At 41.2% G+C, this 24,381-nt stretch overlaps 2 protein-coding genes across 2 annotated transcripts in view; one reads left to right on the forward strand and one right to left on the reverse strand.

Annotated features, from left to right (window-relative positions):
• clybl (citrate lyase beta like) overlaps window positions 1–4,948 on the forward strand; it is a 51,050-nt gene extending 46,102 nt beyond the window's left edge. The window contains exons 7-8 of the mRNA XM_063887001.1: window positions 1,896–2,020; window positions 3,200–4,948. Coding sequence (XP_063743071.1) covers window positions 1,896–2,020; window positions 3,200–3,295 — 221 coding nt within the window. The 3' untranslated portion in view covers window positions 3,296–4,948. The remainder of the gene's footprint in view (window positions 1–1,895; window positions 2,021–3,199) is intronic.
• A 12,231-nt stretch (window positions 4,949–17,179) lies between these two features.
• Window positions 17,180–21,390, reverse strand: zic5 (zic family member 5 (odd-paired homolog, Drosophila)). The gene is made up of 2 exons (XM_063887178.1): window positions 20,199–21,390; window positions 17,180–18,886 (listed from the first exon to the last, which is right to left on the reverse strand). Exons 1-2 carry the CDS (start codon window positions 21,241–21,243, stop codon window positions 18,450–18,452), a joined length of 1,482 nt encoding a protein of 493 aa, XP_063743248.1. The 5' UTR covers window positions 21,244–21,390; the 3' UTR covers window positions 17,180–18,449.
• Window positions 21,391–24,381: the final 2,991 nt, after the last annotated feature.

The raw sequence follows: 24,381 nt of genomic DNA on the forward strand, positions 1-24,381 counted from the left end.
ATTTCATTGTGCAAACACGCTCCTTTCTCCAAAACAGAAGTAAAACAGGTGGCTCCTCTTGTCTAAATCCTCACAGAATGCAACACACACACACACACACGCACGCATGCATACATACATACATACATACATACATACAAACATAGTTGTCCTCCGAACAGATCCACATATCTGTGTAAGATCCAAAATACCATTGATATTTTAGTACTGCAGAGGAGGTGATGCAGAGGCAGGCTCAAATAAATATACACAAGATTGCACACACACTCCTACAAATCTCCAGCGTGGCCCTGGGGAGTCCTCAGGCTGTTAGTCCAACAGAAAATTTGCAGTTAGTCTCTCTGCCTCACACAAACAAAACACACAGGCATTCATGAATTTGCAATGACTGGCTAACAGGTGCCAAGTGTCACATTATGGGATGTGCATGTTTCCCTCAAATATATCTGTTTGTCACAAGTTGCAAGTCACTGCATTGTGTTCTCCCATTAGTGATTGATCAAGCCTTTAACTACAGTGGGCTCATTGTGTGTTTTTGGGAGGTTAACTGGGGTGAGCAGAGCTGGAGGAAAGGAGTGGGTTCTCTCCTCCCCTTTCCTCTTCTGTCCTTTTTCTCCTCGTCTCTCCTGGGCAACATTTTTTCGCGCGTGCAGCCCGCCTGCTCGGCCACCTTGAAGGATTTGTTGTCAGCGACAGAGCTAAGCCCTAAAGTGTCGAGTTCCTGCTGGCTGCCGCTGAGCCGTCGTTCTCACCAGACGTTTCATAACCTTAACTTATCACTACAAGTTTGATCTGCAAATGTACACGGGATTATGTCTGCGGCGTTAGCCCACATTTAACTGAGATGGAGTGGGGGCGGGAGATTGTCTCCAGACAGAGCCTTAACTCCATGTTAGGCTCGTGATTCAGTTGGATATGAAATGTAATTTCTGAAAGGTATGCAACCACTGAGGTTTTGAAATTGTATAAAATGTAATCATGGGGAAAAAAACATGCATTTCTTTTATTTTTACCTGTTGATAATAGAAAGTATTTCAGTGTGGATGCTTGAAAACATGTGTTATGGTTCTAAACATAATATTCGGTCTACACATATTTCTTTGTTAATTTTTATTATTTGAATGTTTTGAGTTATCTTCAAGAATGGCTGTGTATGTTTATATTTTCACCTTCTTCACAATCTCTTTCACATTCTGATGTTTAAGGACAATCCGACAGAAGGCCTGCGTGCTGTGATGATGATGATGCACAGCCTCCTCTGGTCCCGTGCTGACCATCTGACTCACCTTAGTGTTGCCATAGGATACACTGACCCATAAATGAACGCACACACAACTAGGTCTTCTGTATTTCCTGTTTCTCTTGTGTCATTGCTTTTCCGTGTCGTGTTTCCTCCCTCTCATGAACAGTGCCAGCCAATCTGACAATCTGTCCTCAATCTCAGGGATTTCTTTTTCCAGTCATGCAGCTTTTTGCTCAACCGGTTTCATAATAAAATATCTTGTTTGTTATAATCAGGGAGTGTAATTGTCATAAACAGCGTTATTGAAAGCTCTTTGCCAAGAAACATTGCTTTTAACACAAATGTCTCTTTGATTGGAAGCCTAGCCTGCTGTTATCATTTGCATTATTCACTGTGTGTGTGTGTGTGTGTGTGTGTGTGTGTGTGTGTGTGTGTGTGTGTGTGTGTGTGTGTGTGTGTGTGTGTGTGTGTGTGTGTGTGTGTGTGTGTGTGTGTGTGTGTGTGTGTGTGTGTGTGTGTGTGTGTGTGTGTGTGTGTGTGTGTGTGTGTGTGTGTGTGTGTGTGTGTGTGTGTGTGTGTGTGTGTGTGTGTGTGTGTGTGTGTGTGTGTGTGTGTGTGTGTGTGTGTGTGTGTGTGTGTGTGTGTGTCACAGGTAAGCAGGTTATCCACCCGGGGCAGATCCAAGCTGTGCAGGAGGAGTTCTCCCCCACTCTGGAGAGGGTCCAGTGGGCCAAAGACCTCATTGCTGCTTTTGACCAACACCAAAAAGAGGGAAAGGTAACGTTACTATTCCCTTCCAAAACTGAGTATTTCACAGTGTAAAAAAAGGGAAACAGATTGCTAGCTATGAATGCTCATTGCTTAGACAATTCATAAATGTGTTGTGTATCAATACAACTTGACAGATTGTGCAAAAGGAATATGAATTGATGACTCAAACTTGTATAGTTTGTTAGCATTTATCCTGATTGTTAACTTTTTTCCAGTTGGGCTACAACCTCATTAAAATGTCATGTTATTTCAGATGTTTTCATCCAAAATCAGTTAAAAGAAACAATGAAAGCACAAAACCACTTGAGGAGATATGTTAGATTAACCAGGAGATGCTTCATGACACTCTCTGTGATGTATGTGTCCATCATGACACATTATCTGGGACTGTGTATAGATGACCGGGGGGGGTTCTGCTCTGAGACTCGGACTGATCCTTTTGTGTTCCCTCTCGCACACCTCTGTAGCTCCAGAGAATACATACTGTACACCCCTGGGTGACTCTCAGAGATGCATAGGAGGAGTGTGGGGGAGTCGGGCCAATTAAGTGTACATTATTATAGTTCCTAATTTAATGCATGGTTGGTTCCTGTGTGTTGAGCTCTGTGGGCTATCTGCTGAGGTAATGCCCAATCTGCCCACACCTCTCTCCCTGCCAGGGCTGCTCCTACTAAGCATCGCCCGGGGGATTCAGATCCTAACCATCCCTCTGCTGCCGTGTTTGTGTGTGTTCCTGTCTGTGTGTGAGAGTTAGGGTTTGAACAGAGAGCAGGGTCAGTCCCTTTGTCTCACCACATGACAGGTGCTTGTTTTCAAAAGTCTCACCTCAAGCTTTTGACTGCAATTTCGGGCTTGATGTTTCTGGGAGTTCATCTAAAGTACATTTTAATCTGTATAATGTTTAGTCTGCGTGGTTTTCCTGGCAGTTTTTAATGGCTCACTTGACTGTATGTCTACCTTGGTACACTTGTGTCTGCAACTTCATGTTTGTTGTAGTTATTTGCATTGTTTAGTAATAATTCATTCAAGTTAAAAACAGCAACTACATTCTGATCCTTCTCAATAAATGCAAAATGCATATTATGATAGTTTTTGGTACACTAATCTACGTCCTGTATATCTTCACTTTACGTCTTGTCTAATATTTCTCTGTCTGCGCTTTCTCCTCTGTATAAACCTGTTCAGGGTGCGTTCACCTTCCGCGGCAGCATGATCGACATGCCCTCGGTGAAGCAGGCACAAAACATCGTAACGCTCTCCGTTGGGATGCCAGAGAAATGACACGACTGGTGGGAAGAATCACAAGTAGCCGCACAACTTGACCCTGACGGGAGACGTCAAAGGGAACAGGAACTCTTGCAGGTTTCAGGACAGTAATAGCACTTATGGGTGTTCTAAACTATGTTGCCGACATAACTGGATGGTGTAAATTGTGGTTTTAATAAAGGATTTTTTAAATTATTTTTTTTTATTTGATTGTTATCGCAATTGCAATTAAGTTTAACTTTTTCTTTGTTGGTCCTTTTTTATCTGCTCATGGCGAGTATTGACAATTACCGCCTTGTTTGGGCACATTTTTGGCACACTGTGCAGTGTGTGCGCCATCATGTCATTCTTCAGTATGTGTGCCCATGCCTCCCATCTCTCCTAGGTCATGATGAATGCTCTCCCACCTCCACGGTCCAGGCAGCTGGGTGAAAGGGTAAACAAACACAACAAGCCACTGTTGTGGATCTATTCATAAGGCCCCAGCCTTCCAGTCAGGCCTCAGCCCCCTGCCCAGGGCCTGACTCACAAACATCAAAGTCTTGCTCACTTGAAAAACACAGATGGAAGTGCGTAAACTTACGATTTCGCTTTTTTGTGTCAGCCTCCTCACTAAAGACATTCAGCTCGCCCTGTGGCAGCCTTGAGCCTACAGTCTTGATGGAGAAGGCGTGTGGTGTCACACACACACACCATGACCTGTAAAAAATAAATAACAACTATACATGCACATGCTGCGACAGTATTCTTTATCTGAACGCTCATACAACACAAAGATTTAAACTTGGATGTTCAGCTAGTGTTCCCAGACTCTCTTCACCTGTTTTTTTTTTGGTTTTTTTGCCATCATCCTCAAAAACAGTTTAGTTTTAAATGGTCACTTTGTACAAAAAGTGAACTCCTCGACAAGTTCAGTAAAGTCGTTTGTTGTGCTGTCACAAATAAAAGCACAAAGACGCTCTGTGGAGAGCTTGTGCACGTCTGACTTCCAGAGACAGTGAAGTGGGTGTGATGTTGGAGTGAGACAGATTAGTGGCCATGTTGCTCCAGCAGACCAGGACCGAGGCTTTGTCTCTCTGACTGTGGATGGGAGGATAATTGGGGGGGTGTTGAATGGTTAATAGTGCCATTGGTGACCATGGTAATGAAAGGCACCATACCCCACCTCATCCCCTCATCTCTCCCTCTCTCACCAGTACTGTATGATCTATTGTGTCTGGGGCAGGACTGTGGTCTGTGCCAGGCCAGGCCAGACAAAAAGATCGAAACCACTCCTGCGCCCAGCCAAAGACCCCGACAGTAAGCTGTCTCTTTGGCATTTGGCCACATATTTCTCACCCCTGGCTCACTTTTTTTCTGCCATGAATTCACATTGTTTGTTTTCACCCAGTCTTCCATTTTACCCTTAGGTTGGTAGACAAAACTGTTATTTATAACTTTAATTAAATAAGTCTACAAACAGTATTTGGGTAAAGAGCAATTTGCAGGCTCTGTAGATCTTTTAAAACAGGCGTTGGACAAGCCACATCTCACACTGTCATTCTCCATTGTGTTGATTTTGAGTAACCTGTGCTGATTGCATGAATCAACTTTGTCTTGATTTGGGGTTATGTCATTAAAATGGTATTCACTGATTTTAAATAAACTTAAAACACTGTGAAACGTTCAGCCATGTGTCATTTGTTGCAGTTTGGTCTTGCCACAATCTGAAGTGAATGCTGAAAAGGTTACTGGATGAAATTCACTTTGGTTTTGCAGCTATTTGTCTAATCTTCTGTCTTTTAATTGTTAAAATGATTATATACAGATAATGAGACCTTTAGCCTAATTTATTGAGGTTTGAGACTAAGTATTGTCTCTCAAGTTTTCACAGAATAAATATTTTTGTTTTTTGTAAAGTTGATAATGAGATCATTTTAAGATGCAAATTACTTTGCAATTTTTCACTTTTGTCCCTGTTGAGTGCACTAGAACTGTATAATGGGCTCCAGAAAGCTGGGACACATGTGCAGCACTCTGAGTTGAAAAGAGGCTCACCAGGTGACTTTAGTGGGGAAGGAGGCCGGTCTGACGGGACAACATGGCTTTTCCGAGCTGCTCTGCACCAACAGGTGTCCACAGACAGGAAGGAGGATCATAAAGCAGAGGAAGCAGCTCAGGGCATCATGCAGGGACAAAGCAAAAAGGGCAACTCTTCTGAGGATGATCAGGAAATAATTTGGCCAGTTTATACTCCAACAAAACACAACATCCCCTCAGTGTTTGTTTCCCACCTTTTTATTATCATTTTCTAATAATGATGCACTTATTTCCACCCACACCCGTTCAGCCCTCCCCCTTAGGTAAAACAAACGCTGTCTTTTGCGCTCGTTTTGCTTTTATTGCACCTTGACGACTTTACAATTCAATAACATTTGGGAATGAGAACGCAAAATATTTCAGTGACATCTCTAGATTAGAGGAATGCATCCCTGTCGGCCTCCGCTGTGTAATTCTACGTGACATTTCTATTATGTGTGGAGCTGATATAATCTTCTCAGTCCGCTCGGCAGTTTTATTTAAATACTTCTCTCTGGTATTCCCTGAGAGAGTAAATTACAATTAACACGATTATAACCTCACAAAATTGTGACGGGAATCAATTAGGCTGCGAGCAGTATTTCATAGCCCGGTAATGTGTTGGTCGAGATTGCTTTCATAAATTATGAGAGACAGCGCAGGCGGAGAAAATGCATGTATGCAAAACACTGTCAGAGGAAAATTAAAACGAAATGTTTTACATATTTTTCCATTAATCTAAATGGGACCCGTGTGGCAAAGATGGTTTTATTCTAATTCCCCGCCCGGGGATGCCCAAATAATGACTTGATGTTTTAATAGACTTCTAATGACGATATATGACAAAGTAATTGCAGCAAAACATTATTCTAAAGCAATAAAATACCTCGTTATTGTAACTGCAGCACAGTTTGAGAAGTGTAAACCTATTAGCAAAAATGACTTAAAATGTAACGTATGCAGAGCTGATCAACATAAAACATTTAGTTTAAGCTAATTACTGCGCTGCGATATTTCGTTATATTGTTTGAATAGATTAAAACCTGTTCCAAGTGGCTCCAAAAGGCCATTTTCTGACAGCTATTAGTCAGTGGTAATTTTCAGGATATCCCAGGCCTAAGGCACAAAAACATAATGAAAAGTATTAATTATTGCTTTATAAATTATAATAAAAACGCTTCAGATGAAATGGAAACTATTAATTTTACTAGAAGAACAAGATAAGCATCCTAATGTTGTATCATTGAAAAAAATGCAGCCTCGAGTAAACTGATCATTTATATATAATAGCACAATTCAAATGAGAAAGCAAACTAATTCCGAAGCTTGTTAATAAAATATTGAAGCTTTTATCTCGGTGGGTCATTTTATATAAACATTGAAGGTTAGCGTTTCTTGCATTAATTAAGTATTAAGTTACTTTATTGTGAATGTAAACGCATGTTATTTTTTATATTTACTTCAGGAACCACTAAAAGCAGTCGGTGTTTTTATCAAGCGCAGAGCCTTTTATTTCCCCACCGATGACAGGCGCATGTCCAGCCTCCTTTTTCTTTTCTTTTTTTTTTCAGTTCGTTTGCATGATATGAAATTCACCGTGGCCTGTCTGTCCTGCCTGAGTGATCTGGCACATGTGGACCATTACTAACTTAATTTGAGAAAATCTTTTGTCTGAGTGTCAGCGAGGCAGGGACGCAGTGGCGAGGCAGGATTCGGGATCAGAAGTGTTAGATCTTTATTTTTTTATTTCACCTTTTTATATTGTAGAATAAATCTATTTTGATGCAATGCCATGAAAACATCGTCAATAGGCCTAACGTAAAGCTAAATAATATACGTTTTCCAAACCAAATAAATATAATATACAATAGATGATGTTCATTTCTGTTGAATTGTTTTTACCACTGCAGGTCAAATTCAATCAATATTCATTTCCAGCACCAAACGGGTATAAAAACAGTATAGTGCTATATAGCTGCCTCCCACCTGCATTAGGTCTATCATAAAGGTGATGTTGGGGGGGTCCATATATTTTTAATTAAACCCACCAAACTGTTTCAGGCCTCTGTTGGAAGGCCCTCCATGCTTCTTGTATAGTTTGGTTCTTAGAGGTCCGGTTCTCCTAAAGTCCAGGCTCCTGGGTGTGTTTACCTGGCGGGTTAATTCAATATATTACAGTTAGAGAAAAATAATGTCCCAGAAATTATACAGACTTCCGGTTGGCAACATCTTACCCTTAGAGGTGTTGTCTCCTATGCAAATTGGGCTGCATCTTGTCCCACATGGAAAAATCAAAATGATTGATTGTAAAATCTATAGGTAAAAGTATTTTAGGTGACTTTACCTTCCTCCTTAGCCCTGACTCCCCCCAGACTCCCTTCTCCTTAACGGGCTCAGATCAAAGGCTGCCCGGAGACCACTAAAACCCGCGCGCTTTGTCTGCTGTTGCCAGGAGTGAGGAAGGGTGGGGGGTGGGGGGGTGGCATGGTAATGAGACTCGTTACAGAGCGACAAAAAGTCCCCGCAACTTTTTCATTTTTTACCACAAGTGTCCATCTGCCGTCCTATCTGACTCTCAAGATTCCTGTTCACTGCAGCACAAGTTTCCTTTTTCTAGGCCTACTTTATATCCTGGGGATCAAATTCAAAGCTTAAATGGGATGGATGCATGTCTAAGGGTGTTTTTCACATTGTACAAAAATGCACATTTTTGTCAGAGTTAATGCACTTTAATTCAATAATGAAACTGCACCTTCTTGCTCCTGAGTTGTGTTTGTTGGTTTGTTGTTCTTTGTTTTTCCTGAACATACCAGACAAGACAGACCAATAGAAAGTTTACGCGACCGCCACAGACAGTTTAAGGGAGAAAAAAAAAGTAACAGCACCTCATTAAAACAACATGTCTGCGGAGGTCTGTGGCCATACAGACATAAACGCACATCAAATCTCTCAGCTGCCTCTAGCAGATAATTAGGTAGTAAAAGTTAAGCCAGTCCCAAACAATGGGTTCCATATCATTCCCATGTTGAAAATGAAATGAAACCTTCTTGGAAACAAATTCTCAGATAGTATTTTCGGCTAGAGGAAAAATCATATAAGACTTTTCAGGCAAGTGTTTGTTCTGATCTCATTCGGCTCTCTTTGTTTCACCCTGTTTACCTGCACGTTATCAATATTTGACGATTCATACTGAAAGATTAATCGAACGTTTTTTTTTTTTCGATTCACAGATTTTTGTATTTTGACCAAAGTATTGGAAAATATGATGTTGGGACATTCTGAACTTTTGATTTATAAACGGGGTGTCGGCGTTAAATGTTCATTACTAAACATGAAAGCTATCCATTTCCTCTTAAACTTTTATACGTAATTTAATTTACATCGCTCTCTTTCGGGTTTTTAAATGTTGATTAAAGACTGATATAGGGTGATAATTTCCCATTTCTTTACACAATCAAAAACCAAGCTTTTGATGTGCACCCGCCCCCCTCCTTCCTCGCTTTTCTTCCCCTCTCTCTCTCTCTCTCTCTCTCTCTCTGTGCCGTTGAGCAGGTGGAAGCCGCGCACCTGCACACACAGCTGCGCGCACCTTGTTATTGCTGCCGCTGCTTGACGCACAGATGAGCGCAGCGCACAGCCAACAACACAATCCCGACAATATAAACCTCTCCAGTGCCACAGCCTCAGCCTCAGCGTGCTGCATTTCTTTAAATGGGGAGACATGAATTATTTCTGGTAATTATTTTTGAGGTATTTATCAATTAAATTATGTCTAAACAAAATAGCAACAATAAAAAGAAAAATCTGGAACAAATGTTCTTTATTTTGTGTTTTCCAAGCGGGACAAGGATGTATACATCCCAGCCGTCTATCTCTTGTTTGTCATGCTCCGGAGTTCCAACATGACACCATCTAATCCAATTAAACACGATAACCCTGGACTAACGTATTATTCTCTTCCTTTTTCCTTCGAGTTGCTGACAAGCACTCTTGGTTTTGTGTGAAAGAGAGAGTCAAGAGCCCTCTCTTAATCCCGGGCACGACTAGCAGTGATTGAAAAGTGAAAGAAACCCCTCATTGGTCCTCGAGCTGGATGGTGTTTTCTTTGTCCAGTACTCTGGCTTTTTGTTTAGTGCGGTCATCATGCATAGCAGTCCTTTCTGTTGGCTCTTAAAAGGGAAATCACGTCCACTGAGCTGCTGACAGTTATTAGTTTGTGTCAGAGAAGTACATTTTATTGAAACAAAATCACAACCCTCTCATATCTTGTTAAAACTTGTTATAATCCAAATGATAATTGGGATTTAATAAACAATCAAACACAGGTTTTTTTGTTTTTTTTAAGTGTGCCTAATTAGTTGTTTGTTGAAGTGGTTTAAGAGTAGGCATGTTTAAAAAAAATTACAACAAAAGTACTCAATTTGAATCAACCCCTCCACCCCACCCCCAATCCCTCTCACACTTCAGTGCAAATTCTGAGAAAGAATAAAGTTAAGCAACGATTCGAGTAAAACTTTGGACTTGTGGATAAAAAAATAAGAACAAACAAAAAAACCTTCAACAATAAGAAGCAGAATTTTAATTGGGAATCTAAAGTTTCATTTGTTATATTAAAAGTGTCGCAAATTCCTATATTAAAAGTGTTTTCTAGGGAAAAGGCGACGTGGTTCCATACAGCCAGCCATGAGCCCACATAACATATTGTAGGTGTTGCAAAATGACAGGTAATTGACATTAATCCGCTCTCTCTGAGACTCAGGGGGGATCTAAAGTAAATGGGGATACGGTTAATGAAGCACCACTTGCCCTTTGGATCTCAGTCACAGTGTGCAGCGGGGAAGTTTGGTGAAACTTCGGGCAAGCATCATAAAATATGATGAGATGTAGAGCAATGATTGAGGATTTAGAAGAGGAAATGTTGGATTGTTAGAGCGGATACGGTTGCAATTAAGTAGAAGCCAGCCCAGTGGAGGATTAGCACATGAATAATAACTTTTTAAGTGATGACTCAGGTTATTGCTCTCACTTTATTTGACATCTCAGAGGCGTTTTAAAATTGATGCTTGCCTAACAGGATCTCATAATGCCCCATTACCAAAACCCTTCCTGCATCCACAAGGTTGTTATTATGCTTATTATAATTCATATTGGGAGTCTTCCCTATAGGAGCTGTGACAGACAGACAGAGGCCAGGTGTGAGAGGTACACTTTGAGCGTAAGGAGTCGCACCTCTCCTCGCCATGCGCACGTCGCTCGGTGCCACGGGGGCCTGCGTAATGAGGGCACCTATGGGGCCCTCCTGGACGGAGAGGTGTCCTAACCTCGCCATGGCCGGTCAGAAATGAAGCTCCGACACCTGTGCGTCACCCTCACCCCCCTCCTCCTCTCGGCTCCCCCCGGGGCAGCGCCTGCCACAGCACCCCCCATCACCGAGAGTTCATACTCTGCGCAGAACTTTTGACAACGATAATGATGTGCATGGTGATGCTGAAAATTCTAAGGAGGGGCTTTAGTAGGGAAATAAGGACTCTCCGTGTCGACAGGGGAGGGGCCGTTGCATTTCTCCTCAGGACCAATTCACTTGTGATAGAAAAGCACTACTCTGCAGCCTCCCACTGAACTGAGGAATGCATAATCTGCTGGCTGGCTTTCTCACAACCCAGAAACTATAGTTATTTTCAAATATGTGCTATATTATGTTAAAAGTAGTCCAAACAACAACAGCAGTGTTATTTAAACTACGCAGATTATTTTATTTTAGGACGTGACTTTAATAATTACGTGATAAATGCAGCCCTCTTGAGACTCACATCCTATGTATTTAGATTTGGGGCGAACTATCAGTCATGCTAATAAAATATCGCCACATCTCAAGGTTCAGTGTCACTAAGATGGATCAGCTTTGATAGTTTGTGAGATATACTGTCATTTACAATGGCAAGTGTCTAGGAAGGGCCAAAAGGTGACCATCCCCAACGGAGCTGGCCTAATTATACAATTAGTCTTGTGATTGGGGCAGTCCAGAGCGAAGCGTCCTGCGGGACAACCAGACACATTATGGCTGTCATCAGCATCTTCACAGCAAGTGAAAGAGCTCAGCTAATACGTGTGTTGCTTATGTCCTCAGATGAGTTGGAGGGTTGTGATTTATTTCACTCAACATGTTTTACGTTTCTGTTTCTTAAACAGAATTTCTTGAAGGCCAGTAAGGGCCAAACATCTTCTCTACAGTACAAAGCAAGGCAAGAGATGGAAATGTGGAGCCCATCCTGGGCCCCATTAATATAGGTCATCTTCGTATTCAATCATTTATGTCTTAAGCCTCATCTGGGGCCTCAGTGCACCAACACCACATCCTTTTGAAGCCATCGGTCAGATGGAGACCCCACTATCTCAATCTCATTGCCTATCCAGCTATATATCCTTTCTGGCTTATCCCTGGTCAGATGGAAACATCAAGACACCATTTCCTTCTGCCCATCCAGAGCCATATCTGTCATTTCCAAACCCAAGTCTGTGAGAGAGAATGGGTGTGTGTCTTGTGATGTTTGGCAACCACGTAGACAACTCCATGAAGTCAGAGGGAGGTCCTGGCTCTGCATGGTTGAGGAGGCAGTGGTGCCTCCACACTGGATACTTTACTGCTTGTGCACTGGCTTATCACATTGGATTAGAGCTCCTACAGTGAGACTGGAAGCTGAGGATGATTGCTAACCAACTTCACCAGTTTGCCCATGATGAACATAACTATGTGAAGACGGTCAGATGTTTGGCAGAGCAGGAGTCAAACCCTTATCTGTTGTTGGCACAGATGACCGTTTGTCTTTTTTATTACAAAGACAGATCTTGTCTCCTGATGCTCCCTCTCTCCTTACCTCGACATAACCTTCTTCCCCTTCTTCTCTCTCGTTTCCAAGGATGCCCCCTCTCCCCAGCTGCGATTACCCCACTCTCAATGTTGACCTTTTCTGCAATAAAACCAGATGCATTATGGCCTACCATCTGATGTCGAAGGCGTGATCGTTCTGCACAAATCTGGCACTGATATGAATCTTCACCCACAATGGAGAGAAAGTGGAGGTAAGAAAGTAGAAGCAAAGGACTGGGGGTGGATTAAAATAGTGGACTGGCACTAAGCTTTTGAAATCATTTTGATCAATCCTAGATAGGTTTTCAAGATATGTTTGGTTCAGACTGAAGGGAGATACATGGATTTGAATTTGATTAGTGGGACTTGGGATTGTGGTGGTGAAAGTAATCCTTTATATATATATATAAAAGTCAGCAGAGGCCTCAATCTGGTGTTTAAGACCCAGGTCAGTTCAGCATGTGTTCAATAACACTATGTGGAGAGTAGACTTAAGGGAGTTCAGTGCAGTATCCTATCCAATGTTTTTATAGTTGAAAAACAGCCCTTAAGAATACAAAATGCTTATTTTAAAATAAGTAAAAAACGGAGTCCTACAGGATGTTCTTCATGTGCCAGGAATGACACTGTTTTCGCTCAAGTAACTTGTAAGCAGGAGCATCCCTGTGCACAAATCTAAGTATCCCACACTAAATAGTCCATCTGCTACTCTTTGATTGAGTATATATTTCCATTTCCCTCCACCCTGTCAGCCCTAGTTTCCAGTACGCTGAAGCCTACATCCTGCATTTAGAGGCTCTTAGGAAAGCCCTGTCATTCAATGAGAGACTACTGGGGCAGCATGCTCGCGCTTATCTGCACTTTAGTTTCTATTTTCTGGCCGGAGGGCTATACGAGGGCCAGGTAGCAGGGCCTGGCTCATGCGGTTGTCCGTGGACGACCTTGCTCTCCTCACCTACTGCCTTGGAGTGGCTCCCAGTCCTCGGATGGGGCTTTGGACCGGCACCAAGTCTCTACCCCCACAGATGTTACCAAGCCACCAGATATTATGTCAGTTTCTGAGTGATGTATCATGCTCTTCTGAATAGCAGTGCACAAGTTAGCCAGGATACACATGACAACATTAAATATTGGTAAAGTAACCCCATCCCTAAAATATTTAGTGGGAATGTTTTAATTCTGACTCTGCATGGTGTTGCACTGATCTGTCATATCAGGTTGTCGACTCATTAGGACATTTTGGGTTTTTTTGAGGAGAAAATGCATCTACCTGCAATATAACAATTAAGTAATTATTTTTAAAAATCATATAATTGCTTTATGGTGTTTTTATATCCATTTCATTATAATTTTCATTGCAAAAACATATTGCATAGTGCGATTGCCAATATGTATACATCTAGAATTTAGGCAAGTTATAACAAATAATTGCTCTCATTTTCTTTCGGATCAGTATTTTTTGGTATTCTGGTATTTGCTATTTAACTATTTTTGTCTTTTTTATTTACACATTTAAAACACAAATAAATCTAGGATGGTTAATTATTTTTGGGAAAGCATATTCCAGGTACACTTTGTCTAACATGAAACATTCTGAATCATTTTCTTTAGTTACATTTTATAATTGAATTAAAGAAAAAAAGCTCTGAAATGAGCTCTCACAAACAGAAGAACAATGTTAAGCTGTTGTTCTATACCGTCATACCACTTAACTTGAGATGGAAGGCGAGAAATAACTCTAAATGTCAGAGCTTTATAAACCAATTTCCTCCACAGCACATAGAGTTCTTAGCAGGTTATGATTATATTTAATTGCAGTAACCACTAAAACATCTTGGGTTGCTGCTTAAAAATCCCAAAATGATGATTGCTCGCTCGGTAATTAATTTAATGAAGTTCCTATGAAACTTAAACCAAGTACAGGTCAGTTGAGTAACCCCCCGGCGCGCGCTTTGTCAGATGTTTAACTCCCGCACTCCTCTGGGAAAGACACCGGGGCTAATGGGTGAAACCAGCTGCTGTAGTGGGACCGGAAAGCAGCGACATTACCCCTGCACACGTCCGACTGTCCGAGGGTAAAACCTGACAAAGAATTTAGTGTTTCCCCATGCGGAATAAAAAAAATCAGGAAGAAAGACTCCTTCCTAAAAAAAAAAAAAAATTGTCGAGTCGTCCCTGCAGGCTGGAGTGCGTTTACTGTAAAACATATACTGAGTGTTCGCAGAGCAGAGTAAAAGCGAGTCTGTGCGGGTGCATAGAAGAAAAGAAAACTCAGCTCCGAAGTTGAGGGTCTCCAGTTAACCCGGCAGAGGTGCAGCAGCAACTGGACTGCGATGTTTTCTGACTTGATCATGAAACTTAAGACAGTAGGCAGGTAGGGAGCTTTGAAAAAGTTGGCAAAATGCCTGGATTGCAAATATGTTGCCGTTAAATGTGAAGAAAGAAGTGAACCTGAAACACGGAAACTTCACCCTGCGTTAAAGTTAAGACTCAGGCAGACAAACAGGTGGCACCGACTCACTTCAAAGTGACTGAACAATAATGTATAGTTTATGGTAATTTTGCATATCAGTTATGATCATTAGTTAACTTCACAGTGCACAGATAATATTGTGCAATTAAATGTAAACGTTCCTATCTTGGAAATTGCAGAGGGAGAGGTGAAAAGAGGAAATAGAAATCTGACCTTGAATTTGTAAATTATCCAAATTAGGAAACAACACATCGTTAAGTGTGACATGGCTTATATTTCAACAGAAGACTCAAAGTATTGCTTTAACAAACTTCATATAATAAATATACATTAGTTCATATAATTAAGTCACACTCTTATTTCCAGGGGTGTTTTCCTAATGTATCACCCATTTCTTATTATTCATTTGTAATATTTAGTAAGTTAGTAAGTAAGAGCGAAAATCAGCCAAAGCTGTCACAAGGTGCTGCTGTTCTGCTGTATTTGATATCGGAGTGGGGGTGTTCTTGTGCTGTTTTATTCGTCCCACCTGCTTTCTTGTTCCCAAAAATAAACGTTAAATTTAAAAAATCCTTATTATTTCCTTCAGAAAACGAACACTTTTCTGTTGCTGTCAGGTGAGCCGGGCGCAGCGCGGTCTGCAGGGGCAGGTGCATGGATCAAATGACCTGCGTTTATTTAACCAGAGCCTCTTAACTTTTGTGACTAATATGATCACTTCACAAGCCATTTTCCTGTGTATTGTGCCAACAACATTCAGGAGATGGATAATGCTTGTAAAGTCTGACAAGACAGCATTTGTTTTGGTTCTACGCTCGTCTGAGAAATTATCTTTCAACCCCTTTAAAGGGCGCAATTGAGAAGCAGCGACGTTTTCACTGCGACTTTTTGCTTTGTCCTCTCCAAAGTGGCGTCTGCATGTCTGACTCTGCCAGTTACTGATTTGCAGGCAGTATGTAAAGGTGGCCCGTGTAAGTGATTTCCACGGGCATCCCACTAAAGGAGAACAAATCGCTGACAAAGGAGAGCCTTTCCCATTCAGCAGCGTCGTTAGGACAACCAAAAAGTATTTCTCAGATAATAAGTTCTACTTCAAAGCGTTTCTCACTGAAGGGTGACTGCTTCACTCCTTTTATTAAGTCTCCCTCCTTTTAATGCTGAAGGAACTGTCTCTGGTTATTTTTCATCGTGTTTATTTTGTAACATTCATTGAGCCCTTGTTTCCAAACAGGACCTACAAGAGCAGGCTACTCTTCAGGCCCTTAGCCCTGTAAACGTCCGAGAGGAGGCCCACAAGGGCTTTGAATGAAGCAGCAGATAAAGTGTTTTTAGAAATGCTGAGAGGACAGCTATAAAAATGATAAAGCCTCATTACGACTAAACAAATCTGCTGTTGTGGCCTTTATAAAAGGGGGGTTGAACACTGCTGAAGTCTTTTTTTTTTTTAGCTTTGAAAAAGATGCTGAAGTATTTAAGATTTGTTTTGACTATAGGGCTGATGAAGTGTTTGCATTTAATGGCCACAACCCCAACATCCTCCAGCACTCAAGTGTGTTAATTGATACAGTGTGGAAGCTCAGGATAATTTCCAGTGTGTCTGTTGTTGTTTTTTTGTCTATTACAAGATATGCAATTTGTTGTCGGCTGGTCCAAAGCTTAACAGGCACATGTACAGCGTGTCTGCAGCTTGTGTGTCATACCTGCCAACGGTGTATTTGTGCAAACGCATGAGAAAGTGCATCCTGAGCTTTGATGATAGTTCATTTAGTGGCAGTTAGTGTTTTTCAACCAGACACATTCATATGTGAGCGTCTCACTACCCAATTGCCATAGAAATCCTAACGCACCATGAAGACTGTCAAAGCGGCCAGCCTTCCTCTCAGAAGCTGCAGCCTTTGAAGTGGTGCAGGACTCGCGTTGGTCAATTTTAATTCTATAGGCTGGACAGGCAACTCTTTGAAAGTGAGATTGTGCGTTTTAATGGAGGAAATAAGAGGGGGAACTTGTTTTATACACTCTATGCAAGGCCTTGCTTATTGTCAGATATCTTTTTATCTTTTATTTTTCCCATGAATGATTCATGCGTCGGCTGCTTTGTGCTGTCCCGCCTTTCAGAGGTAACGCAGGGGGCTATAAGTTTTCCCATTAGCTCAGTGATTAGTTTATACCAGCCTCCTTGGCCCGTTAGGCCCTTTTCTGAGATAGCAGTGAATATTTTATAGAAATGTCTGGAAAGGAAAAGAGCTCTTCCACTTATTCATTCCAGGTGAGAATAACATAAATGTTTTGTTGACTCTAATTTATATTTAAAAAAAGTCAATATTGACAATAATTGCACAGCTTCCTGAAATAATTTTAAGTAACAATCTCACAGACACCAATGTCATATATAAAACATAATAAAACAATGGGATTTCCTCATTTCCCAAACTCTTATTAATCAAATACACTCATTGATTATAATAACTTGACACTATAATTATTTACTGTATATGTCCTGTTTTTTATTATTATTTTTAGCATGAAATTTTCTATTGTAAATTTAATTTTGAACATCAAGGATCTGCACAATCATAGCTGATTCATCTCTTTTTTTTGTATCATCATCATGTCCAACGGCACCATGCACCTCAAAGAGAAAGACAGATCACTACAAAAGGCATGCGAGAAAGGGACTTTTCACATTACACAGCCTATTCAAGTAAATGTTTCTTCTTTTACAGAACACAATTAAAAAATAAAAAAGGGAACAGAAAATCAACATTTAAAAAAAAAACATCAGCAGGGTACTATATATCACCAAAACTGATATTATTATTCTTTGGTGTTCCTGTAATTCCAACATTGATACCAGCAAATAAATTACAATGTACAAAAAAACATTTTTTTGTAATTAAAACTACACAACATTCACAAGCATCAGTACAATTACATATATACAAATCCTACAGGGTCAAAGCCTGTCAGTGTAGACATTTAGGGTCTCAAGGGACTTACTCATACTCTTTAACGAGCATAACACTTGTGTATTTTGCATAAAATATAGTCTTAAATAGTTCTTAAATATTACAAAATTCCATCCAAACACAGGTATTGTAGAAATCTGAAAAGATAAATGAGAACCCTTAAGACATTCAGATGTTTGCCTCTTCTTCTTTTTTTTCACTATTGGTTTATCAAAGTTTGTACCACAACTTAAAGAAATCACACAATATTTAAAAAGAATCCTCTTCATCTACTATATTCTGTCCGTTTACATTTGTTGCCATTTGAGGGGTTAAAGGCAGTACCATTTGTTTCCCTTAAATGTCTGGAATATGACAGTGATTGATAGCAGGCGAGTTATTAAACTGCAAGGGGTGATGGGAGGTCACATGAAATATGTCATCTGCACACCAGTTGAGTCTTAAGCCATGCAGTTAATTAAGACCTGCATATTGCTCTTGTAAAAAGCTTATTCATTTTGAAAATGCTCCATTCAGATTTTTTTAGGGGGGTCGTAGTGACAGTGTGGAATGTTTTGTTTTGACAAATTTGATCTACATTTTAAGAAAGGTCAGGTGTCACATCAAGTTAATTCTTGCTCATGTAAGGCCTGCATTGCATCCAAGATAATATTGAATTATCATTGTTGAGCACGTTTGTTTAATAATACTACAGTGAAAACAGCTGATCAATGTCCCAAGCACACAGGCCAGCATGGATCTACACACCTTTTAACGGGTCAACTAGATGGCAAGTTTGACAGTCAAATGGTTGTAAACAGGGCATCAGAGCATTGTCCTTGGGTCAGAGTTTCTGAAAGAGTCTTCGTCTGAATCTGACGTTGGCACATCGCTGGAGGGGGTGTGGAGGTGGTTGGGCCCCCCGCTCCCCTGGCACACGTACCACTCGTTGAGGTTGGTGACCTGAGGGGAGAGGTTCGCAGAGCGGTTCCTGTGCGGCTCGGAGTTTGGAGAAAGAGAGTCTCCGAGAGGGTTTGTGGACGAAATGTAGGGAACGTTGGTGGAAGGGGGCGGCGGGGACTTGCAGTGCACCTTCATGTGCTTCCGCAGCGAACTCGGGTGTGTGTAGGACTTGTCACAGCCTCGCACTTTGCAGTAGTAAGGCTTGTCGCTGGTGTGGACGTGAGAATGCTTCTTCCGGTCGCTGCTGTTGGCGAATTTTCTGTCACAGCCGTCAAACTCGCACTTGAAAGGTTTCTCTCCTGGAATAAATGAGAAACAGATGCAGTCAGTGTCGTGTGCAAAGAATGTTGATGCCCTTAAAAACTGTCATGAAAAGTCTCCCTGAGGGGTGTTTACATGTTTTACACACATCACAAGATTAGAGCGGTTAATTAATTCATTCTCAGCATACCACCTTAAAAAATACACCACGAGGGAAATGTTTGCTTGTTCGCTCTGTTTTGCAGCATATGTTTTTTTTTTACTAGGGCTTCATTTTCAGAGCTTATTCACTAAAAATCTCCCACAGCCACTTGTCCAAAGCGTTTTCCTGTGTGAACACGTGTAACATGCCTTTAGGCCTTCTGGCTGCATGTATGTGTGTATGTTGAAAGAGAGGGGGCACTCAGGAGACCACCGGCAGCCGTTTATGTACCGTGGGGACTCGGGTTATAACTCATTTTACACACTCGCTCACCAACATACACACAGTGACTTTGTTAAATGGAAAACATGCATAAAAAAAACCCACAATACTTGCAGAGTGCATTCCATAAGTAAAATATTGTTGGAAGGATGGTTGCGTGAGTTTTTAAACCGGATAAGCAATACGACTGTGTAATGGGCTTTCTGTATACTCGTATTTTTTTTCATGACTTGTTTATTCCCCTGGGGATTTTGCATCATTCAGTAAAATGTAAAGGCCTGTGCTGGTGATCTCTATTAAAGCCAATGAGCATTAAAACAGTTCTCAAAAAGAAGGCCTACACGTGAGATTTTAACGTTGTGGAAAGTTAGCCTGCTTAGACTCCCTGTCTTGAACTTTAAACACTCTAACTCTGAGACGCTGTTGTTTTGGTTGGATAGATTTTCTTTTTCTACAGACTGTAGCGCAGAGTTATAGCCTACATAACACACTCGTTTTGTTTAACAGTTAACCAAAGCTTTAAACTAATTCATATGGCACATGGTATGATTTCTTTTACCATACACGATATTTAAGATAAGCTTTAGCTTAAACGTCCTGCGCCTGACGATAATTACATTTACGCGTGTTGATGCGCTGTACTGCAAGTACGTAAGCACGTTTTACAAATCATATGCCCTTATCCTCTCACGCCTACTACAGTCGTCTCAGCAAGAACACAACTTTACATTTAAGAAATGAAATGTAACACGTTTAACACTGGGCGAATGAGTCACTGAGTACAACTTTGTTGTTCGCTTGTGTGCGCAATTACGCCCGGTCGCAGTATTAAGGAGGTGAACACAGCACAAGGTCTCCTCCGAGAGATTATAATGCTCTACAATCAGGTGATATTTTTTGCAAGCTTCACAATTACAAGTACTGACCTGTGTGAGTCCTCTTGTGAATCTTTAAATTCTCCGATCGAGCAAACACTTTTCCACAGCCTGGGAAAGGGCACGGGAAGGGCTTTTCTCCCGTATGAACTCGGATGTGATTGATCAGTTTGTACTTCGCTTTGAAAGCCTTTCCTTCCCGTGGACATTCCTCCCAAAAACAGACGTGGGAGCTCTGCTCCGGTCCCCCGACATGCTCCACCGTGACGTGGTTGACCAGCTCGTGCATGGTGCTGTACGTTTTAGAGCAGGGCTTTTTTTGACTTTGCTCCTGGTCAATCCATTTGCAGATTAGCTCTTGCTTTATGGGCTGCCGCATGTATCTTAAAAACGCCCCCGCCGCTCCGTGAGGAGCTGAAGCGATGTTCACATTGAGGTTCATGGAGTTGTAGCTGTGGAGAGAAGAGGGTCCATAGTGATCTGGCCTGTGCCCGAAGTGCTCTGGCCTGCCGTAGATGTCCCCCGGTATACCCAGGCGCATCTGCCCATTGAGGGCATGGTGGTGGTGGGCACCTGGGGACCCTTGGTCGTGAAGTCCAGTAAAAAGTGAATGGGCCCCACTTTCTGCGTGCCCATAAGCACCTGTTGGGGAGATGAACATGCCATGGTGATGAGGGGAGGAGGCGGAACTATGCTGGTCGCCAAGTGCATGCATAGCAGAGGCTGAGAGTTCTCTCCTGAGGATGAAGTCCCTGCTGCTTGAGTAGCCTGAGTGGGGGTGAGCCACGGGGAAACCAACAGTGGTCTGAGCAGAAGTGAAAGATGCCGCGGTCTGGGCTTCGTGATGGCTCTGAATGTGCTGAGATGGGCTAAGTTTGAGAGCATTTGTCTGTGCCATGTGCTCTGGTCCAAATGGAGTGAGTGCCACTCCGGGGTCGTTGCCCAGCTCCCCAGGGTGGAGGTGGGCATGGTGGGAGAGAGGGTGATGCCCCCCTAGCCCCGGGAAGCCTGTCATATTCTGATGAGGATGGGGTTGAGTCGCTGCCAAATCCGCTAATCTTATCGCCGGATTCCTCTTGCTTAAAGGGGGTTCCATAACTACACTGACAAGTCCATCCGCACTCACCGCAATAGTTTTTCACCACACCACGCTCTCTAAAACATTAGGAAAATATGTATATAAGGGGTCTATAAGTTCTTTTGTCCGGCTTCTAACTCTGCTTGCTCCTTTTCCCACTCTGTCCTCAAGCGATTGGCAGAACATACAACAGTTGGAGGACACAGTGGGGAATACAGTTTAGAAATGGCACTGCGGGTATTGGACGGATTTCGGTGACTGGCAGTTAGGAGAACGAAGCGATTGGCTGTCGTTCAGCGCAGGGGCTCAGCAGGGTTCCGCCCCCTCACTCTCTTTATCGCTGTTGACTCCAAAAAGTTGTACTCACAAAGTTACCAGCAGATCTGTTTGTGCGGCTCTCTGTTTACTGCTATTGGCGCATGTGGATGACCGAAATGTCAGTTTATGTGGCAAATGCAGCCCAGTTTATGTCTGGTGAAGTGTCTTGCTATTGATTTGAGGTCGCCATTGAAAAAAGAACCCGCTGCTGGTGGATGTATGTATGAATGTATGTGAGTAGTGTGAAGGATGTGGCCATTTTTTAAGATGTGTAATGCACGGCAGTACAGTGAGTAAAGAGGAAAACAGTGATGGGGCAAACTGTATTTCTTTGGCACGCTGACATTGTTCTGTTTTTATTATCAAGAAGGCTACAAAAAAAAAAAACAGCATGATTTCTTAGGAGAATATATTATCTAAGGAGAGCACCTGTGGAATTATAAAAAACGTTATTATTATTGTTATTTTTATTATTATTATTATATAAAAAATCATCACATTAACAGGGCTGAGTTTCGTTGACTTTTTCTGTTAGCCCTACACTTCACTCTAATTTATAATATAAATGTACATTTTTTTCATCTGTTGAAAGATATAATATGTCTACTACATTTAAATTAGGTTAGAATTGAGTTTTGGGGTGATGTAGGCTGTCACAGCAATCATCCTTAAAACGTATTGAAAAACTATTTTTTGAAAAGTGTTATGTTCTTGGATTTTTCATAATGTCTCAATAAAAATATAATGAAATAATGATATTGGCCTAGTTAGTTATGAGTTAGTATGCCTTGTGAGTTTTAAACATCTAACAGTAACTTAAGACAAGGTGTTCATAGCGTAGCATACTAATTTATTTCAGTTAATTTCTTGACAGGACATGTAAAGTGTGTCATGTGCTGTCATTCTCAGCACTAAACTTTATTTACCATAATTTTGTAATGGTTATTATTGTAGTTTAAAGACATCTGTTAAACTGCATTAGAGCTCACTATGACAGATCTTGCTTTTTGATTAGTCCCTGGTGACAGCAGGACGTGTATCTGTCATTAATATCTCCTCCTTCAGACACATTTCCAGTTGATTTGTGATACTCAACCTACAAATCATCAAATAATCAAAGTTTTTCTCACTTGAAAGTAAGTTACAAATATGAAACTGAATATGAAAACCACATTTTTTCACTCATCTATAATTGATTTCCAGAGGGAAGGGTTTACATGTTATGGCCCTGTTGCCTGGTGCTTCTCTGTTGAAACTGTTTTATGATCTTGATAATCTCCAAATGAATGGAGGTTGTATGCTATAACTTCAAAATGGATAATTACCTTTTTGTAGTCTTGCAAAAAATGTTATCAGTTTACAGTCAAACATGGTTGTTTCATTGGTTTTTAGTGTTAGTAGTTTTACCTGCTCCTCTAGTTTATTAAGGGATTATTCTTTTATTGTATGTGCACAATATATCTTATTCTATCCAACAATTAGTTTTATTTAATTATATTTTATACTTTAAAGTCACTAAACAATCTCCCATGGGCACATGTGTGTATGGTTGTCTCGGGGATTAAGTTAAATAAATAAAATATGGCCAGCTCCAATGGGAGCTTCTGGAAACCCATAAACCACATAAGGGCAGTGTATGCACTGTTTCTGATTTCTTTAAGGGCTTCTATTTCATACATATTAAATTAAACACCACTTTAAATGAACATAATCCACACAAAATTAACAACAAGAATTACAATTTGCTGATGAAGAGTAACACAAGTTACCCTCCCTTGTGCTTAACCGTGACAATTTATGAATATCACGCATGTGCAATTTTGGAAATGCACTTCTTTGTCAGTGTGCTGCAGACATTTCATCATTCATATTATTCTTCCATGTCAAATAAATAGATTTTATAAAATGCATAATTTGTTATTATATCAGAATGAAGAAAGCCTGGGTTTTAACTATTTTTAAGAAATGGTTTTATTTTTATTTTATTGATTTATAGCTTCCATATAGCTGTCGATGCCTCAAACGGAAGAGTGGGACATCTTTAAGCTTTCTCTCTCCCTCCCTCCCTCTCTTTTCCTCTCAATTTAAAACAAAGACGCTTTGTCATAAACAGGGTTATTTTACCAAAGGGAGTCAAGAGGGCAACATATGTGGTCTTAACGGTTCATAGGTCAAACATCCATGAAACACAAGGTCACGGAAGCCACACAAGTAACCTTCCAGTGTGTCAACATATTGATATTGTCAGTTAACAGGGAGGAGAAATACGCCTTTGGCCCCCATTATGACGCACAGGCACAGTGCCCGTATGTGATCAAGACTTGTGACTTTATTGATCTTTGCGTAATACTTACAATTTAAAAGCTGTAACTTCAGATCACCGTCTAAGACATGTCATCGTATTTATATTTTATATATATGGCTTATGTATTGCTGGTCCTTAAACCTGTTGAAATCTTGGTCTTTGGGAGATTTTCAATAAACTAAACCCCCTTTCTTCTCCAAGCAGAAGGGTAAACCCGCAGCCATGTGCCTCTCTAACCGATAGATTATTTCCCCCCCTTCGCTTTCTCCCTATCTGGGGAATGTTTTGTGGTTTTCCTGAGAAATAAAGAACTTCTTATAGGGGTCGGCAGACGTGACTTTGAACTTGGATCAGCTCCTGCGTTTCCTGTGGTGCGGGTTGAAATAGACTTGGAAGAATGGCACACAACGCTCAGGCTGTCCCACTCCGAGCTATGAGACTCACAAATTCAAAAAAGTTTTTAAAAGCTTCCCTCGCATTCTCCATTAATTGTCGCCTAGAGCACCGGAGAGCTGAGGCAGACTGAGATTGAG

Source organism: Eleginops maclovinus, chromosome 7 (genome assembly GCF_036324505.1).
Source record: "Eleginops maclovinus isolate JMC-PN-2008 ecotype Puerto Natales chromosome 7, JC_Emac_rtc_rv5, whole genome shotgun sequence".
Lineage (NCBI taxonomy): Eukaryota > Metazoa > Chordata > Actinopteri > Perciformes > Eleginopidae > Eleginops > Eleginops maclovinus.